Below are 20,963 nucleotides of genomic sequence, written 5' to 3'. Positions count from 1 at the left end.
AATGTTGTTTAAAAAAAGACACCTACGTACATTGCTTGTTTTGCTCAGAATCAATATGGACTAAGACTTCTGCAATGCTTGAGGCTAGGTACTGCAAATCACATGAAAGATATATACTTGCAGTGTAATGTCCTCAGCTTTGATTTCCATAAGACATTATTTTTCTGTCTGTGTTATCAACTGATCCTGGAATAGGCCTGTTGAATATGTCCACCTTTTTAGGAATACTGTTGATACTATCAGCAGCAAAGACTTGACAGAGATTTGTAACAGAGAAAGCCTCAATCCAGAAAACAATTGTGCAAGGCAGTTATGCACAAAATGATGAGCCTGAGAGAGAGACCTGGTATTTGAATTGAACAATCCTCTGAACACAGTCACACATGAGCTGCCTCTGTCCATCAGCTTTTTCAAATGAGTCGTCCCCCAAAGGCCGGCCTTGCCAAGCTGGGAGGAAGAGATAGAGCTGCGAGCTGCTTCTCACACAAATCCATGGGCTTCCTATCATCTGTGGTGCGCAACAGTCTACAGCACCACAGTTTACATCTCAATCTGTCCGGCTGATCAGAGTAATCACAATTGGAAGTCACCCCAAACAACTGACAGACAGATCCACACTGTTTGATACTTGGTTGGTGGGAATGTCTTTCCCAAGGACTTGTTGACAGTGTTTGGTGAATGATAACATAAATGGCCACACCATGAGTGTAGAATGATAATAAATGTTGGAAATGTGCAGATTATTTTAATAATAATAATTCATATTTCTATGGCGCTTTTCATTTGAATCTCAAAGCGATTAGCATATTTAGTTTATTAATTCGACCATTTTAAAAACAAGCACACATAATACTTGAAAAAAAAAACAGAAAAGTAATTGAGTATAACATACAATATAGTCTGGGACAGTATTTACATTGTGATCCTCTTGATAGTTCAGAAAGGTATGTGTATTGTCAGTGTATATTGTGTATACAAACTGTTGTAGTTAAGAACCGGAGGACTCGTTGACTAGGTAGGTGTATAGATGAGTAGTGAATGAACCTTGACCTATGTACAAAGCAATTAAGTTTATTAGCAGACCTCAAACTACATGTTCATTCATCTGAAAGCTTCAAGACCGGAACTTCTTTCCAACTGCATGACAACCCTGTATTACTACGCACTTGTCATTTGGTGCGTAGTATGAGTGTGCCGTACTGTATACCAGGGTTTCCAAAACTCTGTCCTGGTGCCCCACCCTGAGTGCACATTTTGGTTTTTGCCATTGCACTACACAGCTGATTCAAATCATCAAAGCATGATGATGAGTTTTTGTTATTTGAATCAGCTGTGTAGTGCACCCATGGGGGACCCAGGACCGAGTTTGGGAAACCTTGCTATATACTACATCCCCCATTTTCACTCACAGGATATCAACAAACATTCATGGAAAACATTATTGTTCTTAAATAAACTCATGACTGAAAGTGTCAAGTATAATTTAATAGAAGATGACATATTAACTCAATGTTTCTATTCAGCATGAACATAAACACACATTTCATTTAACTGTGTTCTTCTGTGACAGGTAAGTTTCACCTGGTAACTTTTTCTCAATGTCAACAACAATTCCTAACACTTGTGATAATGAACCTTCTCTTTTCACATTCAGTTTAAATCTTTTCACTAACCAGTTTCCATCCAATCTTTTTACGTGAGTAAATTACGTGTCGGATAAAAAATGTCACGACAGGCCTGATGGAAACATAAAATTTGTTGGTAAACTTCACAAATGTCAACAAAACAAAATACGCTAGACAAGGTGGGATCTTTTTGTGTCGGTAAAATGAATTATGTGAGAAATGGCGGTGGAAACACTTTTATGCGCAAATACTGATACAATAACCATCGTATCGAAGTAAACATGGAGTCACGAGATGACATGGTGCGTGGTCTCTCCACTACGACTCGGAAAAGCCTGCAGTTTATTAGGCTGTAGATTAAACGATTTGTGCTGAACTTCACAGGGTGGTGAAAGTGCAAGTTGATGAGCTTGATGCTCCTTTCCAATAAATATCGAGGGTCTTATTCTGGTGACATGATGATCGATGCTTGACTGCCGTTTGACAAATAAAAATAATCTCACTCTTTTGTCCATAATAATCTCATCAAGTAGGCTATACTCACACAGTATCTGTGCGCTGTTGGCCAATACCAGAGTGGGCACATTCACTATCTAACACAACTTTTTTTGTTGTGACAAACCATCAGTGGAGTTGAAAATACAATGGAAACGCATTACATTGTTTATGTGCGCTACATCATCACGCACAGCTTTTTATCCGGGACAAGTCAATTTGATAAACACATTTCTGGTGGGGGAAATGCGCTTGTTGTCACCAATTGGATGGAAACCTAGCTTTTGTCTCTTCTCTCTTTTGATGGTGTCTTTTCAAAGTCTTTTTTTTTTCATGAGAGAATGGACTGAATAAGGCTATAGGGTCACAGGTTACTATCACTTTACCCTTTGGTGGAGCTCAACCTTTACCGTCGGGTTACAAGGAAGTCTATATACCTTACTGCTTACTGGTGGCTTGATTTCTATGCCGCTTCTGGTGTGTGTGTTGTAATTGTGATGGGTGAGAGCTCTGTGTTCACATGCTTGTCTTCTGGAACTGTGGTGTGTGGCTCTTCTCCAGGTAAGCCATCCTCGTGGTGCCTCCACGTACTGAGGCGCCTGGTTGCTGCCATTGAGTGGGTTGCAGCTCTGGGAGTGGTTTCGCACCTCTGGTTGTAGTAGTGCTCTTGTCGCTCTTGTAGATGCTGCAGCGTTGTGTGGGCGCTTTGTGGTATCGCAGGTTGGAGTAGTGTTGCCATAGAACAGTGTGGTATAGGTCGTCGTGGGTATCCTGGCAAACCCGCAGTTTCCCGCTCTTCTTCTCTGTGACTACCAGACTGCTGACCCATGCAGTGGGCTCTGTCAAACGGTCGACAACATCAGCCTCCAGTAGCTGATTCAGTCTGTCTATTACTGCCATTGTAATCTTTCTGAAGCCATGTATGTATGATAGGTGGGACGTCTGGGTTCACATGGATGTGAAAATGATGAGCCTCGGAGAGAGAGACCTGGAATGGGAATTGAACAGTCCTCCTGAACACAGTCACACATGAGCTCCCACACGTCAGATTTTTCAAATGAGTCTTCCCCCAAAGGTCAGCCTTGCCAAGCTGGGAGGGAGAGATAGAGCTGTGAGCTGCTTCTCATACAAATCCCTGGACATCCTATCATCTGTGGTGCTCAACAGTCTACAGCAGCACAGTTTACATCTCAATCTGTCCGGCTGATCAGAGTAATCACAATTTGGAAATCTGTTGGCACAATGCAAACAAGTGACAGACAGATCCACACTGTTTGATACATGGTGGTTGGAATGCTTTTCCTCGGGACTTGTCGACAGCGTTTGGTGTATGATAACATAGTGGCTGCGCCATGAGTGAAGAATGAATGATAAGACCTTTTTGAATTGGGCTGCTACTGGTTGAGATTGGAATGTGCACCCTCTGTATATATTCTAACTCATTGCTATATTACATTTATTGTAGGACTAACTGATTTAATTCAGTTCATTTAATTGAATCCCCATGGCTGCAAAGGCTATTTACTTTTATAAATATGGATGTTTTCCTTTTTAAGCATGCAGTAGCCAGATTAGATGTGGGGAAACCACCCTTTTCGGTTGAATGCATTCGGATGTGCAGCTGACTTGGTATCCCCTTTCCTTTCTACAGTGACCCAACACCCTCAGTGACCTAAATATATACACGAGACAAACATAGATATGGACATGTTCCTGAAACCCAGACTCCAAACATCCCTGCACGTTTAATCCTGCCTTCAAACGCAGCACACGTCTATATGCGTCGGCATTGATCTGTCAGCAAGACATGGCACGTAAACATTTTCTTTGACCTCCCCTGCAAGACGCAATAGAGTGCAAGAATGGAGAGCAATCTGTGTCGTTTGCTATGAGCTGTGGGATACAAAAGATCCGTGTCTTTTTGAGGTATGTTTAAAAGAGGGAAAACAGGCGTTCTGAGGAAAGTCAGGCAGAAGGCAGACATATGATCCAGAGGGAGGCTCCTCCTGAAGAGAGCTTCTTTCAATTCTGTTTTTCTTCCCACTTGACTGTTTAGCATTGCTGATCTTCCTCGGCTTCAAAGACTCCAGGCAGGCAGCGCACAAAGCTTTACGAGTGAGATTTGAGTTGCGGGTGCTGTATTGGTTGTTAGAGGTTTGGCTCTGTCTGCCTCCCCATTCTCTACCTAATCCCCCAGAGAGCCTGTTCGGAAGCGCTGTAAGGGGTGTATTTTATTTGCAAACAAATGTGAAAACAGTGCTGGTTAGCAGCTAGGAATATATACTCCCAGCTTTAGTTTCTTTCTTTGTACAAAAACACGAGGTAAGCATATTTTATGTGTGATGTCTAGGGCTGTGACAAGTCTTGTAATTTGAGGTTGCCGGTAATTGGCAAGGTACACGGTCACCAACATAACCGTTCGGTTATAGCGTTCGGTTAACTGCACTATAACCATTACACTTTATCAGTAGAATTTCATTATTATTATTCCAAGTTATTACCTCTTAATATTAGTTGAGTATACCAATGAAGAAATGTCAAATTGGAGAGGAATTCCGAAAAAATACAGCAAGTCCCGTGCATTTTGTCTCTCCACTTTTCAGAACAATTTGTGTAACGTCACCAACACTGCTGCGGTCATTCTCAGGGGTGGAAAAAGTACCCAATTGTCATACTTGAGTAAAAGTAAAGAAATTTTAATAGAAAATGACTCAAGTAAAACTGAAAGTCACCCAGTAAATACTAATTCAGTAAAAGTCAAAGTATTTTGTTTTAAATATACTCAAGTATCAAAAGTACACGTAAAAGTATATCAAGTATTTTTTTTTAAATCTACGGATAGCCAGGAGCACACTCCAACACTCAGACATCATTTAAAAGCTAAGCATGTGTCTTTAGTGAGTCTGTCAGATCAGAGGCAGTAGGGATGACCAGGTGAATCAGACCATTTTCCTGTCCTACTTTTGAGGGTCAGGGAAAGTGCATGGAGTAAAAAGTACATTAGTTTATTTAGGAATGTAGTAAAAGTACAGATACCCCCAAAAATGACTTAAGTAGTACTTTAAAGTATTTTACACCACTGGGCAATATGATGAGTTCAAAGTTGCTAGAGAGGACGCAGTAATGAGAGAAAAATGATATACTACTGGAAAAATGATATGCTACTGAAAATATTAGGATATCGGCTATGTATCCTATAGGATGAATCATTAAATGAGCTTGGCTACGTTTCATTCAGTTACACCCCATTTAATAAGAGTGGAAACGCAAAACTAGCACGAGTCGTCATTCCTCGCACGTATGCTGGCCCCCGTTTTAAAAAATTATATAAAAATCTGATTAAAGAGATGAAGTCCAGACAGGCTAAGCCTATTTTAGGAAACATTTTGAATGGACATAGAGAATTAGTGAACTCAAACATGCACACCCACCCACCTAAAAGGATCCATCACTTAAATCTCACTGACACAAATCACGTTTGTCCTTTCTCTCTGTCTTCTTCACTGTTCCCTTCTTGCGCAATTCATGCATCTCCATTGGCAACTCCACTGGCCTATCGCAATCAATCAATCCAATGTATTCATAAAGCCCTTTTTTACATCAGCCGATGTCACAAAGTGCTGTACAGAAACCCAGCCTAAACCCCAAACAGCAAGCAATGCTATCTCTTCCCCCTCTTTCTCGTTATTGAGCGAGCAGGGGAGAACCGGAATGAAAGTAACACTTTGTTTTTTTCTCTAATTACTCTGAGATCGATAGAGCTAGACACCATATTTTATGACAAACAACATGTATACAGTATGTCCTCTACCATTAGCAACTGTAATTTAATTTGTAGGGTAATTGAGTTGAAAATGAAATAGACTGAGAACAGAACTACTACAATATTACTTTTGTACCTGCCGGCGGGAGTAACACAGCCTTGGGACGGAAGTAACAACTGGTTAGAAGTGCACAATATTGGTCTTATCTCCACGTTTCCGGTTTGTAATGCTATTTACTGTCAACAAATGTACTATCAGCCATAATTTCATGTTTGTGTCGATTTGAATAATTCATGCTATAGGTTAGACATTTATGAAAATTAACCATATTCAACATCGCAATGTTGCGCAACCACAATATTTTGCCTTACAGTATTAACCGGACTAAAATGGATCACGTAATAGCTATATTAACCATCATTTTCTAATTTTACTTTAATAGGAATGTATTACATGTTTTTCACAATTTTCAATGGACTTCATTCTTAGCCCAAGAACTTTATTCTCTTCAGAAACGCACACTCATCATGCATCATGGCTTAACATAAGGTAATTGATTGTGAGCTTGTGGCGGCTAAGGTTAGGTGAAGTTTGTAGTGGCTGTTTAAAGAAAGCTGAACCATAGACTACTTTCAGGGTGAGGAACCATCTAACATCAAGTTGTAAAATAGTGAACTACTCCTTTAAACATTTATTTGATTTGATTCCAGGTCATTAGTTTACATTGTGTTACTTTCATCCCTTCCGTCTTTCCTGTATCTTCTCCCAGGCTAACCCCCAAGACTAGCTAGCATGATACGTGAAACCTATGCTGTCAATTAGTCACTAGATGGGTTAACAAAATGACATACTGTATGTTTCGAACCTTAAACAACTAAACACAACTCTACATACAAAAAAGAAACAGTTGTGGGTCTGTTTTTTTGACTTACATTTGCTCAAAACCAATTTTTGTTGACAACTCAGAGAAACATGGTCAGACTGGGCGTTTTTTTTCAAGGAGGTCTTCCTTCGCTACGCCATTCTAGCTTCTGTGTTATCTGATAAAATGGGTGTGTTACTTTCGCCCTTTGTTACCTTCGTCCCGGGCTCTCCCCTATAGACAATGAACAGCAATATAGTTTGAAGCTTATTTCAAGCAATTAAACAAATTATAATAGGCCTAGGCCTATTTGTGGAGAGAAGCATCGATTCTCTTGCTTGGTAAATAGTTTTAAATTAGGCTACAGTCTTGGCAATGAACTGGCGAGGAAGTTTGAATGGCGAGAGTGTGATCACATTGTCTAAATTGATACCTTGCTGCACTGATGCATTGCAAATGTTTAAAAAAACAGGCAGTGAGAAATATGTTAATTCACACAATGAACCCACAGACCTGTCAGTGGCAGTGTCCCAGAGAACAATTTCTATTGGTCAACAGCTTCTTTTCGCAAGCGAAAAGATGCAAAAATCAAACCTGCTCCGCATAAATAATTGACGGATTGTGGAAGGACGATATTTCGGATTTAGTGTGAACGGGGTCATGAACAAGACATGCTCATATTTATTTATTTCTTCCTAATTATTCGGTCGAATGTAATGGACTTGGTGGTGATGGGTTCTGACTTCTAATCTTGAAATATTTTTAATCATCAGGTATCTTACGGCAAGGAGAAGGGCCACAGTCTGGTTGTTACACCATAAGTTAATGGTTATCTGCAAAAGGAATGGATATGGTGGAGTCAATTAAGGTTGGATATGAGCCAGGGCCTTGGAATGTTACTGTGTGAGGGAAAGGCAATCACATGGTTGTGGTCACTGATAAGGGTGGAGAGCTGTGGATTAGTGAGGAATGGGGACCAAGGTTAGGTCAGGTCACAGTAAGGGAGAAGGAACAGTTTATTACCCGCATCACTTAACTTCCTGCCTAGCAATAAAGATGTAATGTTTAGAGGGAAGGAGGAGACTTCACCTAAATTGGGGTATATATACTTGTGTTGGTGGGAACATGTCTTAGTCTGTTCAGCTGTCTGACCCATTAGGTGACTTAACTTGGTTTGAGCTTTAATAATCACCCGTGAGTTTTTGCTCGGTTCATTTATAACCTAACAGTGAGAAAGGGACTTTACTGAAAATAGGCCTTTTACAAGATGAAATCATAACCGAGGTGTTTATTTCTTTAGGAAACGTTCTAAATGGACATAAAGACCTATAGAGAGAATCAGCGAACTCACACATGCACATTCCCGTAAAAGGACCCGTCAATCAAAGCCACCAGTGTATATCAGAGACAAGCAAATATTTTTGCATTCCTTGAAACGTATTCAAAAACCTAGGCTTACCAAAAGTAGGCTATAAGATAATGAATTAACAAGGAAAGCATGAAGGGGAGAGAGACAGCTATGCGATTGTAGCATAGCTGAAGATGAAATTGACAGTCATTGAAATTGAAACAATAACACACAACATGTCTATACTGTCGTGGCCCAAAGTTTTGAGAATTACACAAATATTAATTTTCACAAAGTCTGCTGCCTCAGGTTGAATGATGGCAATTTGCATATACTCCAGAATGGTATGAAGAGTGATCAGATGAATTGCAATTAATTGCAATGTCCCTCTTCACCATGCAAATTAACTGAATCCCCCCAAAAACATTTCCACTGCATTTCAGCCCTGCCACACAAGGACCAGCTGACACCGTGTCAGTGATTCTCTCGTTAACACAGGTGTGAGTGTTGACGAGGACAAGGCTGGAGATCACTCTGTCATGCTGATTGAGTTCGAATAACAGACTGGAAGCTTCAAAAGGAGGGTGGTGCTTGGAATCATTGTTCTTCATCTGTCAACCATGGTTACCTGCAAGGAAACACGTGCCGTCATCATTGCTTTGCACAAAAAGGGCTTCACAGGCAAGGATATTGCTGCCAGTAAGATTGCACCTAAATCAACCATTTATCACATCATCAAGAACTTCAAGGAGAGTGGTTAAATTGTTGTGAAGAAGGTTTCAGGGCACCCAAGAAAGTCCAGCAAGTGCCAGGACCATCTCCTAAAGTTGATTCAGCTGCGGGATCGGGGCACCACCAGTACAGAGCTTGCTCAGGAATGACAGCAGGCATATGTGAGTGCATCTGCACGCACAGTGAGGCGCAGACTTTTAGAGGATGGCCTGGTGTCAAGAAGGGCAGCAAAGAAGCCCTTTCTCTCCAGGAAAAACATCAGGGACAGACTGATATTCTGCAAAAGGTACAGGGATTGGACTGCTGAGGACTGGGGTAAAGTCATTTTCTCTGATGAATCCCCTTTCCGATTGTTTGGTGCATCTGGAAAAAAGCTTGTCCGGAGAAGACAAGGTGAGTGCTACCATCAGTCCTTTGTCATGCTAACAGTAAAGCATCCTGAGACCATTCATGTGTGGGGTTGCTTCTCAGCCAAGGGAGTGGGCTCACTCACAATTTTTCCTAAGAACACAGCCATGAATAAAGAATTTTACCAACACATCCTCTGAGAGAAACTTTTCCCAACCATCCAGGAACAGTTGGTGACGGACAATGCCTTTTCCAGCATGATGGAGCACCTTGACATAAGACATAAGTGATAACTAAGTGGCTCGGGGAACAAAACATTGATATTTTGGGTCCATGGCCAGGAAACTCCCCAGACCTTAATCCCATTGAGAACTTGTGGTCAATCCTCAAGAGGCGGGTGGACAAACAAAAACCCACAAATTCTGACAAACTCCAAGCATTGATTATGCAAGAATGGGCTGCTATCAGTCAGGATGTGGCCCAGAAGTTAATTGACAGCATGCCAGGGCGGATTGCAGAGGTCTTGAAAAAGAAGGGTCAACACTGCAAATATTGACTCTTTTCATCAACTTCATGTAATTGTCAATAAAAGCCTGTGACACTCATGAAATGCTTGTAATTATACTTCAGTATTCCATAATAACATCTGACAAAAATGATCTAAAGACACTGAGGTGGCAGACTTTGAAAATTAATATTTGTGTCATTCTCAAAACCTTTGGCCACGACTATAGTCTATAAATTAAGAAAATATTCTGTATCAAATTATACCATGCCAGGTTGGATAGGATTGGCGTATTGTCCATTCAACACAACGTTAACGCATTATAGGCCTCAGAGCCAGAACAACCTTGTCGACTGCTGTTGAATCATTTATGAATAGTCAGACACATCAAACCTTTTTTTTAAAGAACGATATATTGATTTAATAGCAAGTGATGAAAACGTGCATTGTATAAAAGAAAGTCCCAACATCCCCCCAAAAAATGTTCTACTGAAATGACATAGCCTATAGGCTAGCGCTTCTACACCCCGCGCATCTATCAGACAGAATTTAGTAAAGCAATTGCTCATAATCATTAGTAAATACACCCGCTATTAGGTATGTAAAGTTTATCTACATAAAAAATAAGGGACATTTTAAAAAAAAAACATTTAAAAATGTTGGCCTATTTTAAAGGGTTTTGACGTATTTTTTATATATACAAGCTGTCTTCATCCATAACCGTCAGTTACGCGGTTATTCAATTGCATCACAGCCCTAGTGATGTCACTTATCTTCTCTTCCATGGCAATTAGGATACAGCTGCATCACATCTGTTGCAGCAAAACGTTTCTATCCTTTTGGGACATACCTCACAAAACCTACTCCAAGTTATGCATGGAATGTGAGTGGAATTTATCTGAATACAATTTGAACCCGTAAGTTAATGCAAAAGACCCATCTTGCAGCAAGATTTGATTATTTTTAGGATATGCCGTTAAGGCGGGGAGCAAGAATAGCGCTGTCATCATCACTCCTTGTTTGTCCTCACCCCCATCTCTCTCTTGCTGCACTGGGACACAAATGTCAGACAGTACATCGGCCATTACATTACAGACATGGGGAGACGTGTCTGGCTGCCCTGTAGGTCAAAGGAAAAGACCACCAGTGTGAGAGATGCCTGCATCCCAAATGGTACGGTATACCCTACATAGTGCACTACTTTTGGTCAAAAGGGTGCCATTAGGGTGCCATTTGGGACGCAAGCCAGAGAGTTTGCACGCTCTAGTGAGCACATCAGTAGAGTTCAGTGCCAGGGTTCTCTTGGTCATCAAAACAAAACTGCATTATGTTTAGAAAATGTTCAAGTCATACACCATAACTACAGATGAGATAGATACAGTACACTTCAGAAAGGGAACAGTTCATATATTAGCTTTGAGTGTCAGGTGTGCCGGATTTCTTTAATGTTTATATCCTCTAGGGAAATTAGCTTTTACAGACAAAACATGAAAGTATGTCAGGAAAGGAAAAGCAAGGGAGTGTGGGCATACAGTAGCAAGGGATTGATTTAAAAATGAATGACGGACTTGGTGAGTTCTGACTTCTAATCTTGACTTCTAATCTCTGACTTCTAACCAGAAGTTAATGGTTATCTGTAGGAGGAATGTCCTTATTGATAAATATGTATGTGTTGTGTATTTCTCGACTCGATGCAGAGAGCAAAATGTGCATATTGTTATGTTTATTGTAAAAACGTCATCCAGTAGGCCAAATTAAATATTTAGCTAAAGGCTATAATTACCCTTTATACCCTTATCTGAAAGTATTTGAGTAGGCTACAGAACATTGTGCTTGTAATAATTTCCTTGATTTGATCTATTAACATAACATTATTGTAAAACGTTTCCACCACTGCAGTATTCCACCTTTTTATACAAGCAAACAAAGGAATAAAACCAAAAATAATGAAACCAGAGGAAATAGTTATTTACACTTCATTTTAAGATCAACTCAGTATATCTTGCAGTGGTGAAAGACCTGTATAGAGTATTTTATTTATAGGACTATCCTCCCAGTCACCTTGTCCTTCCAGTGACTGGGTGTGAAGACTGAGGTCTCAACATTTTGGGATTTGGCACAGATTCCAGTGTGTCCGTGAGTTTGTGTGCACGCAGCTGTCCTTGGTATCATGCAGATTAACAGAGTCCTCCTACAGTAGAGCTACCTTCAGCCCTCACATCTGACTGTGTGTGTACGTAGTACCTAGACACTGCACTAGCCAACTACACTACGACCGCACACTACGTAGCAATCAGCCTCTCGTAGACAGTACTTAGACACTGTACGATCGCAGGAATGAAGCATGTACGTGTTGAGTAACCCGAGGCTCTAGAGAGAGTCGTTTGGTACTATACTGCGGCATGTTTATTTATGACTGCTACTGTCTTCGTGTGGTGTCAATCGCAGTCATACAGTCAGATGTGTGTAATACTGGTTCATCGAAGACACCTTGTCATTTAGTTTTCCATTTCTAATAGCATACTGTATGTAATGGCATCTCACCTCGTTGTGATGCACCACACCGTGGTATCTACTGTATCTGCCTCTCGTCTGCCTGCCCTGTAGGGCTCAAGAAACTGAGCAGTAATACCAGCAACACTCTCACTTCTAGACCCAGAATCAAAGCAGTTCTATTGCAGCAGCAATTGCTGTACAGATTCTGTGAGGACGCTAGTAAAAAAGCTCAATGTGCCAACCAGTCTGGGAGAGTGGCCACGGCTGGACACGGGCAGTGAAATCCCTCTCTGAGGTGCCAGCTGTGGGCACTCCGTATTATGCTGAAGTGGTGTTGACGGGGATGCTAATTCCTAACACGAGGGCCAGTTGTAGACCACCAGATGGTGGTATCGCTGAAACCCTGGAATTGAAATGGGCAACTAATTCCTTGCTCAGACATTATCTGCAGTGTGCAGGATCGTCACTCACTTCACATAAACCAGACAAGGGAAAGAGGTGACATTCAGGTCACAGCCATAACAGCAGTGACGATATAGTAATTTCAGTTGATGTAGGTGATGGCAGGGCTATTTAATTAACACGGGCGACATTCTGCGTGATTCTCCAATGATTAAACTGTGGTACTAAAAGCCCTGGAGGAAGGTTACATTCGCAATGTAATTGTGGAATGTCAGGAAAACATTAGCATTCAATATAGAACAACAGTGTTTTTGTAGATCAACATTAAACAAACAAATGGGTGTTTATTAGCTAGAATATGATTATGTTTCGCAGCCTAAAACATGATCATTACAGAGGAAAATGCTGCTTCACGCACATTTTCATGCATTTCTAATTTGGTCTGCATCTAACTGTAAGCCAACTGTACAATTTATGATAATAAAAAGACATGCATAAAATATAATTAACTAGCTTTTGCAGTTACCTGTATACTACCTGAGTTACTGCCCACTCCTTCTTTCAGACAGAGTAGGAAAAGCTAGCAAATCAAGTAAAAAAAAGATTTTAGTTAAAAAAAATCCCAGTGTGTTCAGTTAAGTCGTGTACAGATTTAGACACTCTATTTGATGACTAACAGGATGACTTGTAATACAGACAAAAATACATTACAAAAGGAGCAGAAATAATGTGCTTCTCTCGGGCAAAGGAGATTGCGCCAAAAATACATGAGACCAAGCTATTTGGTGATTTTAATTTGTCTTAACACTGTCTGAACTCTTAACCCTGTCAGCAGAACCAAACCAAGTGTCTGTTTATAGAAATATAACTTGAAGACATGTTTCACTCGTCTCTCTTGAAAAGGTACAGGATGTGTAGGTCTGTTAATCATCCCAAAATGCTTTGCACAGAGCAATCCTGGACTTTTCTGTCACATAGAACATGTCCCTTGCACATTTCCCCTCGAGCTCCTCTAGAAAGATGTACATCTCTTTTGAAGATTTACATTGTCTTCTTTGCAGTAAATAGTCAACAGAAAGGAAAATGTACAGGAAAATACGTAAAGACATTCCTGTATGTAAAAGACAATGAATAGGCTGGACGCTACAGTTTCCCTTGAGACCCGTGTCGATAGTTTTCATATGTAAAATATCATGCATCGTGTACTTATCTGTCCTCACTGGTTGCTTAATCTAAACATACACTTACATAATCACCCGTTACCTACAGTATGTACCTGAGGTTCTGATCTACTGTATACTAAAGCTGTCGGGTCGAGATAAACTAACTCATTGTAGCATATACCGGCGGGCAGCATGGACGACATCATGGCACTTCTCCCATGGAAAGATGCTGCCTCTGAAACAGTTCATTATTCCTCCTGTTCACTGTGACTGGGTCTTTCTTTGTCCTGGCACACTTGGCATGTGTTCAGTGATATGTAAAGGCTCTAAGTGTCTGATGGAAGTCACTTCTTATCTCCAGTGTGGGGCTGGGTCCACCTGATGAGCTCTGCTGGTGGGGAACGGTGGACTGGCTCTGAGGCTGCTGCTGCTGCCTCCTCTCCACCGCTCTGCATGACTTACCCCTCTGTTACGGATCTGGGAAGACAAAACTTGAAGCAGAACAAAAAGAGCTGCTATGAAAATAACATGAGGCTTAATCAATTCACTGAAAGTTGGCAGAATGTATTTACATTGCCAGTTTATTTCACTCACTGAGATTGACTAGGAATACACCAACACCTCGGCACCTACCTGCCCTTTAAGAGTAGTTGGACTTGTTGATTGGACATTTACTCAAGCCACGAAGAGAGACCTGTATGAAATGAATTCAGGCTGTCTCCATGATCAAGAATCCTCGGAGGGTGTTGTGTTTCTGAAGGATCTCCTTGCGTTTCAGGCTTCCGTGTAGAGTGGTGGCGGAAGGAATGCGGCAGACGTGGTTCTTTAGGGCAGGTGTGGGTTACACGTGGGGTAGACAGCACTGCAGTGATGCACGTCTGCCACGTCTGGCCTCCGCACATCCCCAGCTTTCAGGGATACCAGAGTCAGCCTGGCGCCGCTACTCTCCAGCTGGGAAAAAGAGGACAAGGGAGAGGAGCGAGAGGAGCGAGAGCTCTCCGAGCCTCGGGTGTCTCCTGCTTTTAGCATTTAAAAATCACCACTGACCCCATTCAAAACCCCTGGACGACACATCACATGGGACTGTTTTCTCTCTGACAAAATTATCTGTCATCATTTCAAATGAGCAGCACTTTCCTAGAATCCAGCAGCTCACGCTGTGAGGGGTATTTTAAGACTGTAGAAGGGTAGAGATACCTAAAGCAGCTGAATGTGTGTGGTTTTGGCATATAAAGATGGGTCATGACAGCTGTAGTGGCAGAGTGGACAGTGCGCTATGATGGAATCTGTGATGATGAAACTGCAGTGATCTGATTTATTAGTAGAGTGGCCTGTAGAAGATGGTGGCCTACAGGAAGTATTTACATGTCGATTTTGCAGACTTGACATGGACGGTACGAAGGCCTCACCCTCTAAAAAAAGGGGGCGGGGTGTCTAAAATAAAACCAGCTTGTCACCGTCTGCTCCTTGGACAGAGGTGATCACGTACTGCTGGAGCGGGACTCCAACACCAAAAGGGATTGGACTTGTGGTGAGGAAAGGCATCCTACGGACCAGGGGTTTTAGTGGCCTTCCAGTGGGATTCTATCGTCTTGAGTTATATTTTTCTATTCTTCACAGACTTGGTAGGTGGCATCTTGGAGCAACTGTGCCTGTGTTGTTTGGGTGGTCTTTAACCTCGACATAATGTTGTTGTTCGTAAGCTATTCAAAGGGGATTCATTGATGCATGCATAAATGCCTCTGTTTGCTACTCTTGTACATCATAGGCGTTTTGACTCTTAATAAATGTAGCATTCATTTGATTTCAGTCAATAATATGCCGTCAGGAAGTTAAACAGTGGAATCAATATGGAGAAATAACAACGTGCTTTGCAGACCTGAGTTCTCTTTTCCCATGGGTTCATTATGTGTCAGTATTTTATTATGTTTTTTAATGCATGGAAATAATTAGTAGTTAGAAGGAGCACTGAGGGGGGAGGTTTTGTTCTTGTGCCCCACTGAAAGCATTATTATTGTCCTCACAAAGCAGACATTGTTATGGCGGTCCTTGCTCGGAACTAATAGGCCAATCAGAAGTATTGTCATTTTACATTTTGGATTCAGACCGTAAGCTAACCTTGAGTAATGTAAACTGCATTTTTCCCTTGAAAATACTGGATTTGCCTCTGTAGCCTCATTGACTAGGTAGACGGACTGTCATTCCTTGTTTTGTAATCACTGATAGCAGTAGCTCTGTCATAGACCACAGCTTAGTTCAATATAGCTTTTGAGTTCTGCATATCAAAAGCGAGGCCTCTGTCTGTCTGAACTGTTCCTCAGAAGGTAATTGCTGCCATAGACGACTGAAAGTGTTGAATGGCCAAAATAATTAAACTCACTTGATGAAATGGATGTACGAACATTATGGTATGACCTCGGATGCCACTATCGGTGCACTAAAGATTTGTTATATTAAGCCTAAGGCAGGACAGTGTCCGGATTCTGGAACTGCGTCTTCCAATCTTTAAAAATCTTGTCCTCACTGTTTGTCTCCAGCTCTTACTAAGAAATACGACTCTGCAGGCCAGCAACGTTTAAAATAGTGTTGATTTATTTTTGCAGGTGCCTACATTACTTCACTTTCCTGATATGTGAGCTCTCAACTGAACATAAAATGTCACGAGATATCCCAAGATTGTTGACACATTTCTTGGTCTCAAAGTTTCACACAGCCATAATAAACATAGACCAGCTATGGTTGCAAAAGGCAATGGTAGACATTGAACTTTCTCCTACAGTATAAGAAACCATTTTCTTCTGGCGTCAAGTATGTTGAAGCTACCAGGATTTATGGTTTCAGATGAGGAAACCTATCTTATTTTGGGACATATCTATGCTTGTCTCCCACCCCTCTTTACAGGGTCATAGGTCTATACTAGCGTGCCAATCATGAATAAAAATAGACTAAAATAGATGGTCAGAGACTGTTTTTGCTTGTCCACACAATCCTATGATGCTGTACTGATCAACAGCATCAGACACCAGCAGGACTATCTATGCCTATCAGCATGTTTTAATTGTCCTCTTAAGTGATCAAGTGTTTATAGACTCCAATAAGTTTAGCACACAAATAGGTTACTAGTCACGGTTCATTTAATTTCATACTTATTTATTTGCGGCTGAAAAGCAGCAGGCCTATCCTTCAGATTAAAAAAATAAAATAAAAAAAAAACTGATTTGACATGTTCCCGTTGACAGAGGACTTCACAGCATTTAAAGCTATGAATAGTGTTTGATATAGGGATTCAATATGTGCTTTGCTGTCATAAATCATATTACGTAAGTGCAATATCATCTCCAGCCTGACTCTTTTTTTGCTGACGGCGTTCTGCAGTTTTCATTCAGTTTGATAAAGTAGCATTTGCGGCTGTTCAGAGACCCGACTTTGTCTAATGCATGTTGAATCTGTTTTTAATTGGATTAATGCTGATTAGGGTTCACACCGCATACCAATTCAAAAACCTGAAATGATTGTGAATGAGAACTTTACTCTTAATGAGTGCCCCCTGCGGGATTCCAAAGCGATGCTTTACGGCAGGGTTTCCTAAACTCGGTCCTGGGGATCGTTTTGGATTTTGCCCTTGCACTACACAGCCGATTCAAATAATCAACTAATCATCAAGCTTTGCAATTTGAATCAGCTGTGTAGTGCAAGCGCAAAAACCAAAACCTGCAACCAGGTTTATGGTGCTTTGATAATGTATGTTCTACAAACCCCAAATAATATTTAGTGCTTCTGTAGTGCAACGTGAAACTGTACGTCCACGCTTCCCTAAAACCAGAACACCAGAGCTGAGGTACAGCCATCCCATGAGGTGTCCATGCTGGCTTAGTGCACATTAGCCTTGGTGCTATGTGTGGAGTGTTAACAGTCTGAGGTGTCAGAGAGTCATTACCCTAACCATGTTTTACACACAGACCAACATACATCTGTATTCTCCCAGTCTTTAATTTACCATCCACAGGAATGGCTGTAATTGATTTGAATGATTCTCCTGTGTTGGAGAGGGACTGTCTTATTCACTAGAGCACCTGCATTCTCATGGAAAATATAATTGTGAATTCCCTTTGAACTGGATGTGTGCTGTCACTGTATAAGAAACAGTTGCAATACAGAATGACTCACCCACTATCCATGAAATGCTGTTGATTACAGAACACATGAATAGTCTACTACAGGGTTTCTCAAACTCGGTCCTCGGAACCCCAAGCGGTGCACATTTTGTTTTTTTGCCCTAACACTACACAGCTGATTCAAATAATCAACTAATCATCCAGCTTCAATAATTTGAATCATCTGTGTAGTGTTAGGGCAAAAAACTAAACTTGAACCCCTTTGGGTCACAAGGACTGAGTTTGGAAGACGCTGGTCTTCTGTCAATGTTAGATTTACAAGCCCATTTGACAGTCATTCACAGGGATGTTTGTGTACCCTTATTTTATAGTAATGCCTGTACTGTAAACTCCTTGTAAGCTATATTTAAAATATAGTTGCCTTTTTGCTCTTATGCATGTTTTACAGTCAAAAGCATACATTTTTATGTCCGACGTTTCGACAGACAAGCTGTCTTCATCAGGGTATAATGACAAACACTGCGGGGTGACTCATTTATATAGTGTCAAAAGACACACACAGGTGTCTGTAATCATGGCCGGGTGTGGCCTGATGTCATTGGTTCATTATCATATACTAAAATAGCATACAAAAAACATAAATGGATAGCGCACGATCATAGATACAATTTCGCTACATAAGCCTACAAACATTTACAATAGCAAAATCACAATAACCACAAGAATGGCTTCAGATCAAAGTTTACGTTAAGACCGAAGGGAGCAAGGGTCTTTAAATTAAAGATCCAGGCAGCCTCTCGTTTTAACAATAAATTGTCGAGGTCACCCCCTCTCCTAGGGAGGGTGACATGTTCGATGCCAATATAACGTACAGACGAAATCAAGTGGTTTTCTTCCAAAAAGTGGGCCGCAACTGGGTAAGTCGAGTTTTAGCACCTAATGGAGTTACATATTATTCATTCACACTTTGTTTTACCCACATCATTTTTACCACAAAGACAAGTTATAAGATAAATAACTGCCTTAGTGGATCACGTGATAACACCTTTGATTGGGATCTGTTTCCCTGTTTGGGGGTGTTTTGAAGGATCTACATTTTTAAGTGCCATTGCAATTGAGCACAGCCGTTACACTTGTAGCTTCCATCCAGTAGGGGCGCAAATAGACGTTGTCCAGGGATATCTTGGGGTGGTAAATCAGAGTTTACCAATTGATCTCTGAGGTTTCTGCCCGGTGAGTATACGACCAAGGGAAGGTCCGAAAACACATTACTATCGTCGGATCTTAGAATGTGCCAATGTTTGTGAATGATTCCGTTAATTTGTTCAGAGCACTTTGAATGGCGGGTAGTTAGAATGCAAATTCAATTTTTTGGGAGGGGACATCTGAGCTCCTAGAGTGTGCGGCTCTCCTTTATTTATTGTTTAAGTGTTCCACTCCGCTAGCCAGCACCTCGCCTAAATAGGTGTGTGTTCCTTTTGCCTCTAGATTACAGTCAAAAGCATGCCATGTGATTGCACTGTTCCAGTTATAAATGTACTCTGTAGCTGCAAAATAGATCTGCTTCTTTTAAATCTGTGTCCCCTATTTAAAATGGTGAGAGAGCGGTCTTGATATTGTAGCCTCGCAAGCCGCCTGATCTCGCAAGCTTACGTGAATGTTGGCTCTGTGCAGCGGCTTGCGAGACTATTGACATAGAGTAATGCACCTCTTTTTTTATAAGCATGTTTATAATTGCCCCCATGGAAACTCAATGCTGGTCAAAGAGAACACTAGCTGTGTATAGTAAATTATCTACTGGTGATATAGGCTAGTCAAACCATAATATTGTGTATAGCAGTGTTTCACAAACTATGGTTGGCGACCCCATGTGGGGTCACCTGATTTAAAAAAAAAATAAAAAATGGGATCACAAGAAATAACAAAAATAACATTATCAATGATGAAGTTTATTTTCTACACAGAATATCATACAAAATGATTGCCTGATGATCTTCTGAACTTCCCAATACTTTTCTGATGCATTTCAGTCACTTCAAACCATACTTCCTTCCGATTGAAATACTGTCAAAAGTACTGTCAGACTGATTTGTAACAGACTGTCATAGTACCAATTTAATTATTATTTTTCACATGGTGGGATGGAATTGTTGTCTGGGGATCAAAATAAAGTTGCAGGCCCAAAAACTTTCGGGAACCCCTGGTGTATAACATAGGCTGTGGGGTAAATGCTATAATTAATGACTGCCGTTTCCTTAGCTGCTGGCAGCGCAGGTGTGACTACCAGGGTAGGACTTCTTGAGGAAGCTGTGAACCCAGAGGAACAGGATTCACTCTGAAGACTCAGATCCCATTGACACGACACACTGGCGCCGGGATCCACTGACACCAGGAGCCACTGACACCAGATCCCACTGACACCAGATCCCACTGACACCAGATCCCACTGACACCAGATCCCACTGACACCAGATCCCACTGACACCAGATCCTACTGACACCAGATCCCACTGACACCAGATCCTACTGACACCAGATCCCACTGACACCAGATCCCACTGACACCAGATCCCACTGACACCAGATCCCACTGACACCAGATCCCACTGACACCAGATCCCACTGATCGTACCCATGGCCATGTCCCAGCAGGCAGCTGTCTCCAAGCAGCAGGACAACGCCTTCTCCAGCGGGGTATGCACACACACACATTACACTATGGAAATGGTCATACATTTATCAATGTATTCTTCAATTACCAGTTTTAGCTCATATAGACTTATTGACAAACCTCTTCTAACCTTAGAGGCTTCTGACAATGTCGGTGATAAGATGTATTTTATTTTATTTTCGTTGATTGTCCAAGTGTTTGAATTCTTTGTGTCCATTCTATAATGAGCTAAAAGCATATTTTTATTAATTGTGTGTGTGTGTGTGTGTTTCATCATGCCTGTTAACCCTGCCATGTCATGTGTGACTGTACGACCATTCCATTTTTAATGAGGTTGCATAATACGGGATATTTACAGTAGATAATTATGACCATGTTTTACATTAGTCACTATCATGCAAAGAGTCAGAGTGGCGTGATTGTTGTGATAGCCACTG

The 20,963-nt window shown here is 41.2% G+C and overlaps 1 protein-coding gene and 1 long non-coding RNA gene across 3 annotated transcripts in view; one reads left to right on the top strand and one right to left on the bottom strand.

The window, feature by feature from the left end:
* The first annotated feature begins 3,829 nt into the window (after window positions 1-3,829).
* Window positions 3,830-20,963, top strand: part of LOC110501486 (uncharacterized) — a 34,210-nt gene continuing 17,076 nt past the window's right edge. Inside the window, exons 1-2 of one of the 2 annotated variants that reach the window (XM_036958850.2) lie at window positions 3,830-4,046; window positions 20,115-20,549. In XM_036958850.2, coding sequence (XP_036814745.2) covers window positions 20,490-20,549 — 60 coding nt within the window. In that variant the 5' untranslated portion in view covers window positions 3,830-4,046; window positions 20,115-20,489. Of the gene's footprint in view, window positions 4,047-14,588; window positions 15,366-20,114; window positions 20,550-20,963 lie in introns of those variants that run through there. The other variant, XM_021579085.3, reaches the window with a different exon arrangement.
* On the bottom strand, window positions 12,886-14,764 carry LOC110501488 (uncharacterized). Its single transcript, XR_002470215.3, has 2 exons — window positions 14,374-14,764; window positions 12,886-14,231 (listed from the first exon to the last, which is right to left on the bottom strand). It is a non-coding gene; the product is annotated as an uncharacterized LOC110501488 (long non-coding RNA).

The sequence above is a fragment of the Oncorhynchus mykiss genome, chromosome 22 (assembly GCF_057628025.1).
Source record: "Oncorhynchus mykiss isolate SJ-2025 chromosome 22, ASM5762802v1, whole genome shotgun sequence".
In the NCBI taxonomy this organism is placed as follows: domain Eukaryota; kingdom Metazoa; phylum Chordata; class Actinopteri; order Salmoniformes; family Salmonidae; genus Oncorhynchus; species Oncorhynchus mykiss.
This window is presented reverse-complemented; position numbering and strand designations above follow the sequence as displayed.